Source organism: Leguminivora glycinivorella, chromosome 14 (genome assembly GCF_023078275.1).
Source record: "Leguminivora glycinivorella isolate SPB_JAAS2020 chromosome 14, LegGlyc_1.1, whole genome shotgun sequence".
NCBI lineage: Eukaryota > Metazoa > Arthropoda > Insecta > Lepidoptera > Tortricidae > Leguminivora > Leguminivora glycinivorella.
The window spans coordinates 12958605-12971279 of NC_062984.1; the positions used below are offsets into that span (position 1 = coordinate 12958605).

The 12675-nt window shown below is 38.3% G+C and overlaps 1 protein-coding gene across 1 annotated transcript in view; it reads left to right on the forward strand.

Moving 5' to 3' along the window:
• Nucleotides 1-11773, forward strand: part of LOC125233588 (meteorin-like protein) — a 63254-nt gene extending 51481 nt beyond the window's left edge. The window contains exons 2-5 of the mRNA XM_048139648.1: nucleotides 4194-4405; nucleotides 4772-5059; nucleotides 8106-8253; nucleotides 10214-11773. Of these exons, the coding sequence (XP_047995605.1) occupies nucleotides 4194-4405; nucleotides 4772-5059; nucleotides 8106-8253; nucleotides 10214-10466 (901 nt within the window). The 3' untranslated portion in view covers nucleotides 10467-11773. The remainder of the gene's footprint in view (nucleotides 1-4193; nucleotides 4406-4771; nucleotides 5060-8105; nucleotides 8254-10213) is intronic.
• Nucleotides 11774-12675: the final 902 nt, after the last annotated feature.

The window sequence follows — 12675 nt, forward strand, 5'->3', positions numbered from 1 at the left end:
ATCTCGGGCCTGATTTGGGCGAGAATAAATAAAACTCTTCGTAGAAGAGATACACATTTATTTTATTATTCTAGCGGCTTGGAAGCCGAGATAAGGCTTTATGGGACCTGTTATCGCAATGATGAACTTTCCACTATAACTTGCTTTACTTTTAGGCTGTAGATGAATCCCGTAAATATGATACATAACTCGTAAAACTAAAAGCTAATGTCGCCATATGGAATTCGCAAATTCTATTTATTATAAAATCTATAAATTATATTCTGACCTTTGCCATCGACCAAACGGTTTTTATTTATAAATCTAAACGTTGTACGATACGACGGATTAACATAACTCGTCGAAAATTGTTTTATTATATTTTTTGTAAGAGATATAAAAGGTATTAGAAATTATAAAAAGCGGTTGAGTTGGCATATTAACACGAATGTGTTAAAAGTTATTTTATTGACGCGTTTACAACTCTATAATAGATTAGTTTTTTTGTAGGCAACCATATACAACTTAGGAATAGATATCAATAAAAATCTGACATTTAACAAAGCGTACCTATTAATAATAATTTGCATAACTTAAAAATGCACTAACAATTTAATTTATCCGCTCTGAGCTACCTTGATGTATGTATCATATTATTTAAATGGGTATAACTCAAAAACTCGCGTATATTTGAAGTATAGTATTGTATGTTTATACTTTTAACTAACTTTGACTGTACGGCTTGACGCTTTCTGACACAGCACACACCCCTTCTTTCTTTTGAATCCATCATGTTAATGCATTGTCATGTTTTCTGGTAACTTAATACGCCCTACGTGGTCTACCTGGCAAAGCATGTGTAACCCTACCTTATAAGTAGGTACTACTTATTTAACCTCTAATTAGCTACTAAATACTATATGTATTTGTAAAACGATAATATTATAACATATTGTAACAAAAAATTCTACATTAACATATGAATACGTTTCTTGGATTCCCGGGCAAAAGTTTCGTCAAGCCTTCGTATTAAGGCTGTCGAACAGTACTTTATACAAATGATGTGTAGACAAATCCCATATAAAAACACTAATTTTGAATCCCACAGAAGTAGCCAAAGCAATTTGAATACCCACGTCGAGCCACGAAATAAATTAAGCACTAATTTGTGCGCGCGTGACTTCATCTCATCGGTCCTCTGTGAAGGGGATGACGACGAACGAACTGACATGCCTGCATACGATACATTTATTGAAATATTTTAAGGCTTAGTTTTCTATTAAACAAAACTTAAATTAATTTAAAAAATGTTTTAAATATATTGGTTTAACATTCAAAAGATTTTTTTAAATGTTTTATGGGTAGGCTAGGTAGGGGCGGGGTATTACGTTTATAAAATATACCTATTAAATCAAATACTTACATAATATTAAGTACTTGTACTTACTTTAGAGTATCTCTCTCTAGATACACTACTAATATTGCAAACACAAAATATTACTACAATGGGTACGTAACTCTACCTAGATTTCTTACTTGTCTAAAGATTTTTAAATATATTTACACCATATAAGTACATATACATACAAGTATTAAAAAGCAAGCACTTACAATATATTTTGGTGATATACTTTTGCCTTAATGCATTAGCGGCTTTTAGGGCTTGGACTGCGTCATTTGCGTGGTAATGGGCCAGATTGCTTCAATTTGAATCTGCCGTGCTCTTCGTTTTGTATTTTTTCTTAATGGCCCACGATTGCATCGAGTCTTGTTTTTATGTCATTATCGAAAACGATGCTTATCGTTGGACCGTTACCGGAATATTCGTTAATTACGTTATACTGTAGTGATTTTATGGCAACCATTAGGCTCGTATCTTACAAATTCGGTTAGGTTTCGATTAATAATTTAAACTTTTATAAAAATTTCAAAAATAATAAAATACCTCACGAACAAATAACTCCGTCAAATGAAGCTAAACGCGGAACAACTTGAAATAGTTAACACTCCTAATGTTTTGGAAACAAAAACTTGCCGTTTTTATGTGACGTTTTTGTGTATTTGTTTTAGCGCGCGCCGATAACGCAGGCAGGGGTCGGGACTGTAGTAGCAGGGTTAAAGCCATAAATTCACCCAAATATGTACTAATATATGCAGATACGGATCAAATATGGTGGTGTGATATACCATTAAAGAGCGTATTTTAAATTAATTTACCTACCGTAATACGCAGATGATTAAAGTATAGTTTTAGGTTTTAGGTATTATTCTAAATATTATTTTCACTCTCAGAAAACATAAACGATATGATACTGATAACGTTAGCATCTACTTTTAATACGTCTTGTAAGTACAGGAAAATTGGTTCATGAAACTCGCTCTTTACCGTGTAACCGTAGGTTATGCACCCCTGCATTACAAGGGTAGCGTTCAGTATATCCACGTGTGTCGCGTCGCCGGCATTCCTGGCCACATGCACCCTGCGACGCGCCGCACACTTGTTACCATTAGGCTACCCCATAATTTACTCACAACGTATAACTCATCGCGCGCCCATTAGCCAGGATTAAGGAAGTCCCCGATGACGTAAAAGTATCCCTTTTTTGGTAAGCGGTAAACCACTCGGAAATAAGAAATTAGATTGTAGCAATAAATATTTATACTTACAGCCAATATCGTAAATGTCAACGACAATAAGCTAGAGGCCATGTTAATCAAACTCGTTTTAGCTGATTGATGTTGTACTGCACGAAACTTTATAACCACCATTTTATTCTGAGGACTTCGACAGACGCGAGATTTATGAAATCAATCAGCGGTGATGGCCATAAATTCTGAGACATTCTTATAAATTTTAAATTGGTCCGACCACAATGCGTTGTAAACCCACGGAGAGTACAGTACATACTTACACAAAAGCTTTTATTGTCGCATCAAGACATGTAAAATCTCGACTCACATCTTTTATATGAGTTTGGTCGTATATCTGTGTTTTACGGCCGGTCGGTTGTGGGCCGGCGTGGGCGCTACTCGCCGGAGGAGAAACGCAGCCAACGTACGAGGCTCGTTTAATGTTAGTGCCTTATTCCTTGCGCCGGCAATACTACCAAGCCCACGTGCCTGCAGATTACAGATACAATTGTCCGCTCCGGGCTTGTTTATGGCAGCCGCTCGAGATACGGGGGAGAAATGACACCTCGATCGCGTGCCGTAATCTGCACCACTCCTTGCCCGGACTTTCGATCTACATTTTATTCCATAACTACAATTATATGTACACTCTCACCACGGGACACTTAGAAACTTGTGATAGAATTATTAGGTACTCGATCATGTTACAACAACCCGTAAAGTTTTATGTTCATGGAAAACTTGGTTAAAACCACGTTAAAACTATATTGGGAAAAGACTAATGGATTTTGTCTGCAGGATGCTTGTCAAAAATCCTTTCCGTCAAACTAAAAATTAATTTATCTTTTACAAGTGTGCATGACAAGAATATTAATATTATGTATTTTGTAACGCGAATGAGAATTTATAACCTTATTTCGTCCAATGGGAGGCGTGAAGCGTACGAAAGCCCAGGGGCAATACGAAGAGATCTTATAATAATTTGTATGGAGAGAAATGACGGAGGCACGCCGTGTCGCGCCGCGGTCAGAATACGTAATTAGCTTTCTTTTCAGCTCCCAGAAGTCACATAATTTCCAATCAAATTGTCCAAATACGACTAGGGCACCTTTCTTGTACATACGAATCCAGCTAAATAAATGAGCCAGCGCCAAAACATTTAATGAGATCGCAATTTTATTGATTATACTTATTTAAGACTTGTCAGTTTTTACGATAGTTGATACCGCTTTTTACATAGTATCTTATTTCAATCGATAGGTACATAAATGTTGAAACTGGACCCTGCTGTTTTTGGTTGCCGCTGTAGTTGTTCCTTTTTTGGTGCCATAAAGATCATTTAGGTATTTATAATGTGCTTGCTTGGCTGATTAATTACTTATACTTACGTATTACTGTAGGGCCAACAGCGTTCCACGATATTTTCCCTTTCTTGTGTCAAATTTCTACTGTTACCTTACAAACTGCTATAATTCTAAGGACATCAAATATTTTAATTCTTACGGGAAGTAAAATCTTATACGTTCCGTACTTTGCTTTATGCTTTCAAATATTTACTAAATTAGTACCTATGTTTGTTCCAGTGGGCTGACCAGCAACGCGGAACGAGGCGTGACACCGGTGTACCTGCGATGTCGGGAAGGGCTCGTGTCCTGGGTGTACCCCCGAGGCGCGCTGAGGCTGCTCTTCAAGCCGCCCATGCCTGCTGACGAGCGCGACTTCCATGTCTGTGTGCGAGTCGTACGACGACCTGATCCGCCGGACTTGTTCCACGATGATCGGCTTAACGATACAAGTAAGCATTTCCAGAAAAAATTGTTTCGGTTTTATAAAGTACTAGCTTTTGCCTGCGGCTTCGCTCGCGTTAGAAAGAGACAAAAAGTAGCCTTTGTCACTCTCCATCCCTTCAACTATCTCCACTTAAAAAATCACGTCACTTCGTCGCTCCGTTTTGCCTTGAAAGACGGACAAACAAACAGACACACACACTTTCCCATTTATAATATTAGTATGGATAATATGGTTGAGTTTAGGTAAGCCGCTTACCGTAAGCGTCATAATTTTGCACATACCTAAGCGGGTCATAGCCATCTCGGATGTTATTTTTAGCCGATATTCATCTTTTTCTTACTCCATCTAATCTTACCTTATTATTTTCCAGAAGCCGAACGCTTTCCCGCGCGGTTGTTCGTCGAGGGCGCCCACAAGCTGGTGCCTCTCTACGCGCCAGACGACGGTGATCCTCGGGAGCTGCGCTGCTTCCGCAGCCGCCGCGGCCGCGCCGCGCTCTACGTGGAGGCCGAGCCCGAGGAGGGCACCCAGCGACGCGAGGCCACGTTGAGATACGAGGCCAGGCCTCTGAACAGGCGGCATTATGATCCCGCCACGGCAGACTGCAGGCCATGCACTGAAGAGGAACTGGAACTAGCGTTCTGCACTAGTGATTTAGGTTTGTTGATATTTCTACATACATGTCACTAACATAACCACCAAGTGGCAAAACAAATGAAGACGGCAAAGACTAAAAAAAAAACAAGTGACTATAAGACACTAATTCATTCTTTGAAAAATATATGACTGTAGGTAGGTGCTGATGGTTATTTTTAGTATGATTAAAAGCCTTTAAGTGTGCCGTATCATTAAAATTGAGATGGTCGATCGTTTGATGCCATAAACCCGAAAGTTTTATATCATTGACATAATCATAAATTTAATCACGTCAAGATTTGAACATAATTGGCGACCAAATTGCCAAACGCAAAACGGAGTCGTGGGTTTAGCTAATAAAGAAAATAATGTAAAATCTCCGCCTCTGGCACCATAATGGTTAAGCAGAAACAGAAGCCTGACGCTAATAAACGCCGCCCGCACGGTAATTTGTCGCCATAATCGAGATTCCTCTCGCTTCAAATTAAATTAAACGGTATACGAGAATATAATTTTTCCAACATAACGACCGCGGAATATTTGCCTGCAACAGTTTCATACATGTTATTTGGTGAAATTTAAAATGTAACATTTGAGGGAGATATTTAAGAGAAAAAAACAAAAGAATGCTGTGGGTTTTTACTTTACACGCGTTTACCCAGGGTATGTCGCGTCAATTAAGTAAGTAGGCAGCTAAATATGTATACCTACTTTTATAATTTTAACTGCGACACTCTTAAAATAACGGTAAAGTTAAATGCCGTAGTTACTCAAACTTTACTAGAGTCATTATGGCGTTTACAGGAATTGTAAAAATCTACCAATGAGAATTGCCTACTAGGTTTCAACTTTTCCTACAAGCCTTAGAGCTGTCTTAATCGCACATGGGGACCGGATCGTACAGTAGCGATGGATGGAATTCTTTAATAGACTTTAAATTCAATTTGCCTTTACCATAAATTAATATAGGATACAGACGCGATCAACCGCGGGCACGCGACGCCACAGGGAGTTCGAATATTTTTTTTAAATCTTGTTTAATAATAATAGACAAGAGTTATGTCATGAGGTTTTTTTTAACGATGGCGCGTCCCGCGGCGGGCGCGTTATTAGCCATCTCAGCCACGGCTCACGCACCATCCCAATTTCTGTTTGTCATGCAACATAATTATTGTTATTTTTTACTCAGACGACATTAATACTCATTAGACCTCATTTTTAAAGATTATCTCTAAGCACGACAATCCAAAATAGATACGGTTATTTTTTTTACAATGGAAACTTATTTGAATACCATGAATCTCCTCTCGTATTTCAAGTACCTAAATTAGCTTTTGTTTCTTGCCTAATGTAATAATAGTATGCTAATATTATAATAGCTTAATTATACAGTAACTACCTACTTAATTCACTATGTACTTTGTAGATTGTTACATAAAAACAAAGAATCAGCTCATCAAAATATACAATGTGGAATCTACAACCATCAAATTGTGACATACCGAGGTATTAATTAAAAAACCGGCCAAGTGCGAGTCGGACTCGCCCACCGAGGGTCCCGTACAAACTTTCTTTCAAACTACCTAGTTAAAATAATCTCATGTTTTCATATAACTCTAATGACTTGACTAGAAGACAAAAGTATAGGTACTAATGAGCATTATATATTGTGTATAGCGCCATCTCTTCGTGAATTCGCTAACTAATTTGCGCAACCTGTATACTATGTTGGTTTTTCAGGGATAATTCTTTATAATGTTAACCGATTTAAACAGTTTTTACTTTATTGGAAAGAAGACGGTTTACGTAACATCTTGTATTAATTTGAAGTACGATATACATTCGCAAGGGTGGGTAACTTGAAAGTAAAAATATGAAAAGTTTTTTGTGAATAAAAAAAAAAGTTTCGAAGATGCAAACACGATTATATTTTTCCTGTAATATTTAGCATAAAACCAATGTTTCCTAAAATTTTCATAATTTTTAGTTGGTAAACTTCGGAGATAAGGGGGGGGAACGGTATTTTTTTTTACATTTTCCTTCAAAATTCTTTTTTTTTCCACAACAAAAAAATTATAAAAATAGTTTATTTACGTTCAATTTGCGCTCTTTCTAACGATATCCCACTTGATCTAGTAACTTGAAATTTACAGTTTGCCCCCCATTCATTTTGGCCATTTTCTACAATTAAAATTCATAAATTAAAAAAAAATATACTTTCTATTTGTAGAGGTTTACAATGTTCATAACTATTCCAAATTTCAAGTTGATAGCATTAGTAGTTCTCGAGATATTTAGGAATGTGACAGACGGACAGACAGACGGACAGAGTCGCACCATAAGGGTTCCTGTTTGTACCTTTTTGGTACGGAACCCTAAAAATTACAAAAAGTAACATTACCCCTGTGAGAATATAAGAACGTGGACGTCAAATGAGACGTGATAGCTTGTTAGTTAAGGCTTCGTAATTATCGTCTGGGCGGGGTGGATGACCGCTCTTCCACTATTCACTTATCTTCCTCAAACAAAGGTTCGGTTCGGTTTCAAACTTGCATTAGCGCTTACTCACGTCGCAAAAAACGACACAGACAATAGCAACTTTTTGACAGCCAATGAGTCCAATAGAACCGCGGGCATAGAATAATAGCGACAGTGATAAATATCTAATATGATGCTGTTAAGATTTCGTGGGACTAGAGTGGGGTGACGTCAACCGCCGTTTGCGTTTAATTTACGCATGATTCAGCGTTTGGGCAATCTGGAGCTCTTGTTGCTTATTCTCGGTACTTAAAAACTATAAATCATGTCTAGTTAAATTATGTCGTGATAGTAGGTAGACGGACTGATGTTAGATAATAAAACTGGCTTTTAGGCCGCCGGAAGGCTTGCACGGATACTACCCTAGGGGCTTATAGTATGCCGCACCGTTAAATAGGATCGTTGTGCTAGTTTCCAACCACATACTCTAGTTTTCGTCCACACACGAAATAGCATATAACACGGAGCACCTGATACTTAATAATAATAAAGAACAGACTACATATAGTAACCTGTCGTGTTGTCTACAGTGTCCCGCGGAACGTTCGTGGGCGCCGAGCAGCGGTCCGACCTGGACAGCACGCAGCTCACGCTGCGGCTCAGCAAGCTCATCCGCGCCACCGGCAGCGCCGGGCCCGACCCCCGCACGGACGATGCGGCGGACGACAATTATTATAGGTAAGACCACTAAGACCGATACTGACGAACTGTAAACCAAATGCCACTGTATAGGAACTTGGGAATTACACTCCGATTGCAATGTCGGTCTTACAGCATGTTGAATCTCGTCGTTATTAGTGAACCCAGGGTGTCCACTACTAAACCCAAAAAAAATTCCCTGACTTTTCGCTGACTTTCCATGACCATTTAAGAACATTTCCCTGACCAAATTTTCATTCTATGATGACATTTTTACCACTTTTGGTCAGGGTTGTGAAAAACAGTTTTTTTGTCTTGAAAAAAAAAACCTAAAAAAAGCAGTTTTTTTAGAAAAACGAAACCCTTATAGGATCACTAATGCGTCTGTCTGTCTGTCTGTCACAGCTAATTTTTTTCTGGAATATGTTTGTTTTCTCACGTACGTAAAGTACGAAATATTAAAATTTGCAAGGTAGTTCATACTTTTATACCTACGGTTTTTTTTTTTTACTTTTATGTTAACTATTAAACTTTAATTTCTGGTTTTATAAAACTAACATTAACGAAATCTGTAGTTAGTAGTTATCGCCATTTACTTTTGGCTATACCAGTGTCGGCCCGTGCACTCTATCAGGGTAGAGCGAGATTGAGTTTCGGCGCCCTTGGATATGGTATGGTAGAAAAAAAAATCGCGAGCGCAGCGAGCGCGAAATTTTTTACCCTTTATACGTCCCTGGGGCTGATAGAATAGAATAGAAAAACGTTTATTGCAGAAACCATCATTGTCGTTGGATAGTAGTTATTACGTACAGTGAGCTGCAAAATTGCATGGAGAAAGTATAAATGAACCCATTGATAAATTCCCCATGCACTTTTGCAGCTGATAACACATAACATAGCAAACAAAATGGAGTACCAGAGCGAGCAGGAGAGCAGGAATACAGGCTTGAAATGAAAACGAGATTTCGAGCGTAGTGAGCGCGAAGTATTGACCAAGAAGTCCAAGAACTAAAATATGACCTATGTAAAAGTAGTAAACGCGAGCGAAGCGAGCGCGAAATTTTTAGTCTGTTGTCAGAGTCGGGATGCCCATTTAGGTGTTTTGCCACGACATGCCTTTAGGTTTCAAAGTGATTCTTATTGTCAGGCTTATTATCCTCCTATGCTCCTTTGACTCATACAAAATTGCGTCTCTATGTGACGTTTTGCGCCATTGGCTTTATGAGGAACTCCGCTTTGGATTGTCGGATCGGATAGATACTTAGAATTTGGACAGCGACGTAACTTTGTCGTTTTCACGTCGCCCATTATGAATGTTGTACGAATATATATAAATAAATTAAGGTCAGCTAGAGCATGAAGATATCCCTCATTAGTAACTGGGATGGAGGCCAGGCACTATACTTGTCATAAAAAGTCTAAGTCTAAGTTAAAAGTCTAATCTTTCAATACTTTTTGTTTTTTTATTCTTGGTGCCAAATTTTTCCCTGACCTCCAAATCATTTCCCTGACTTTCCCTGACTTTCCATGACCACTATGAGCTTCCCTGACTTTTCCCTGACTTTCCCTGACTTTCCAGAAAGTGGACACCCTGGAACCTTATAAAAAGAACAACTTAATAGCAAGTTCCATAACTCTATTTGAACTACTTGCTGAGTTAACATTCGCAACGCAGACTCATTCATAAACAAGCCACTTTAAGTTTAAATTTAGTAGACTGTTTCAAATCTGGTACGAGTAGGTATAACTGACCAATTTCCCATATGAAAAACAGAATGCGACTACTGATTTAGGGCCGGTTGCATCAAACCGTCTGTCACCGTTAAATTTTATTGTATGAGAAGTTCCATAGACATCTGCTGCGTGACGATGATGTGTCTGTCAAATGTGGTTGATGCAACTGGCCCTTAATGTCAAATACCCTCGCGTCCAAATATTCTTGCAAATAGCTACTCTTTGTGTCTTTATAGCAAGTGACTAAACCTACACTTGTCTCCAGGTACGAGGTAGACAACGCGCTAGAGCGCACGACGCACCGCAACCACCGGCGGCGGAAGGCGCGGAGCCTGCACGCACACATCCACGTGTCGTCGGTGTGCGGCGCCGCGGCGGGCGCGGGCGAGTTCCTCGTGATGGCGCGCCGCCGGCTCGGCCGCTACTCGCTCGTCTGCGCGCCGAGGGTCGAGGACTGGGAGGACCTTGTGGAGAGGCGGAGTCGAGATGGAAATGCACATTGCTCGTTGCAACATTAGTTCGACTGATGTGAAATACACGAAGTGTGAATAGAGATCATACGAATCTACTATAATGTATGAAACCATACGATCATAAATTGACAAAGAGCAGAATACGACCCTGGTCCGAAGCTAAGGTTTTATCCTTCAGCACTGGAAGCCGTTGATTGAGATCGGCGCATTGGTAGTTGTGGCCCAGTGCAGACAGCAGTGAACGACTTTTGGCTGATATGACGGTGATACGATCAGATGTTCTTTCCCAATTTCCATCTCTTTCTCTTCACAGTTTCCATGAATACATGAAAATGACCTACCGTCGTAAGGACATAATCGTTATTAGATGCAGACCTTTCAATATGATTCCAAAGACCGCCTCAATATTACGATTCAGGTTTGCATAAAGCGATTTTCTTTCCATCTTTAATTTACGGTGAAAATCCACACATAAAAGAAGAACTTTACAAAAGTGGAGCTATTGTAGATAATTATTGCAATAATCAATTGATTCATACCTATATCGATTGATATTGATATATTTTTCTGAAGAACACATTATGAAAATAACTGGTATCTGATATCTTACATGGAAACGCAGTGCCTATAAACTGTTTATTTATAATATAAAAAAAGTTGGTACACCGGCTGCGATATTGCATCGCCACTATGAACTCATAATGTGGCCAAGCAATTCTGCAGCTAGGCGTACATTTAACTTTAAAGAACCTTAAAGTTGCTTGCCATAGAAAATTGCAAATTGTTGCAATTTTGTAAAGTAGGTACATATATCTAAAAGAAATCATATTATTTTCTTTTTGTACATATAATTATACTTTTTAATGATGTGCCGCTACATCTGAAACACCAATATGCATCATTATAGTGATAAAATATCTCATTGCAGAATAGGTATCAAAAGTCAAATCTCTATTGCTGTTTTAGATGTCGCGTTAAATAGGTTTAACATTCAAAATGTGGTCCAGAGTGCCAAATCTGTAAGATCTTCAGAGTAGATGTAAGGTTGATCTCAACTTGTATATATTATCATAGAAACGGACTTGTTTAGATGAACAAATGTGAGATATACTAATTTGAGGAAAACAAATGAATTCAATTATATAACGAAGATTTAGAGCAGAAAAAAATGTGGAGGTGACGTGGTGCGTGAGAGAAAAGTTGCAAAAAACGTTCATTATTTTATGATCCTGAGTGGCCTGAGCAAGGGTTTTATTGTTACAAAACTATTCCATAAGTAGTTGGTAAATAACAATAAGAACTATTTGTATAAAAGTCCTTGCACCATTTATTTAGGGCTTTACTCTCGTCGCCACTACCACACCTCGGACACTGGCGATCAAATATATGAAAGAGGACCGTTCCTAGCACACAGTCTAAGCTCGTGTAGGTGAACGCGTACTATGCTTGTATGAGTGACATATGACAGGTCGACTGTTCGCGTTTTTGACAGGCGGTAACTGTGAGGTAACCGAGAGGGGGTGGGCGGCACTTTCAGAGGGGAGCGGGAGTGGCCATACTGTACGATAGTACTCTTTATTATACTGTGCCACTACGTCTCGCTTACCTACCATACTATAGATTGGAACAGGAATGTAAATAATAAATTCTATCCTCACCTCGCTTCAGTGCTTCCAGCAAATAAACTATATTTTATTCCAGATGTAATTATTTTTGCTAATATATATCACATAACATAGTGTATGAAGTGTGAATACCTATTAATTTTAAATTTGTACAATTCGTAAGTATAGTTTTGATTTGTGATATAGTTTACAACGAATGTATTGAGAAGTGCCTATTGTACATAGAAATTATAAAGAGTTTGATATTATTATGTTTATAAAATAACTATACGTTGTAAAATAAGAGAAAAGCTGTTGAATATAAGATTTTAAAGATTTGCTCGTTTCTATTTATGCCCCATATCCCACAGGTCATCGGTGGAAGTTAAAAACATATTTCATATATTAAATCATTTATTGAAAAATCACAACTGATACCACATAGAAAAACTACTCGGCACGGTTTAACTCTTAACTATATATCACATAAACACTTTAATAATTTCATAGACTATATACATGGAAAATTACTCTTTTTGGTACACAAACACTGCAAAAATAGAAATCACTATGTGATCACAGATAAATAAACAGAAAAACGAAAACATTTTCTTCGTGTAAAGTCAATGCAGCCAAATCCGTTTGCGAGT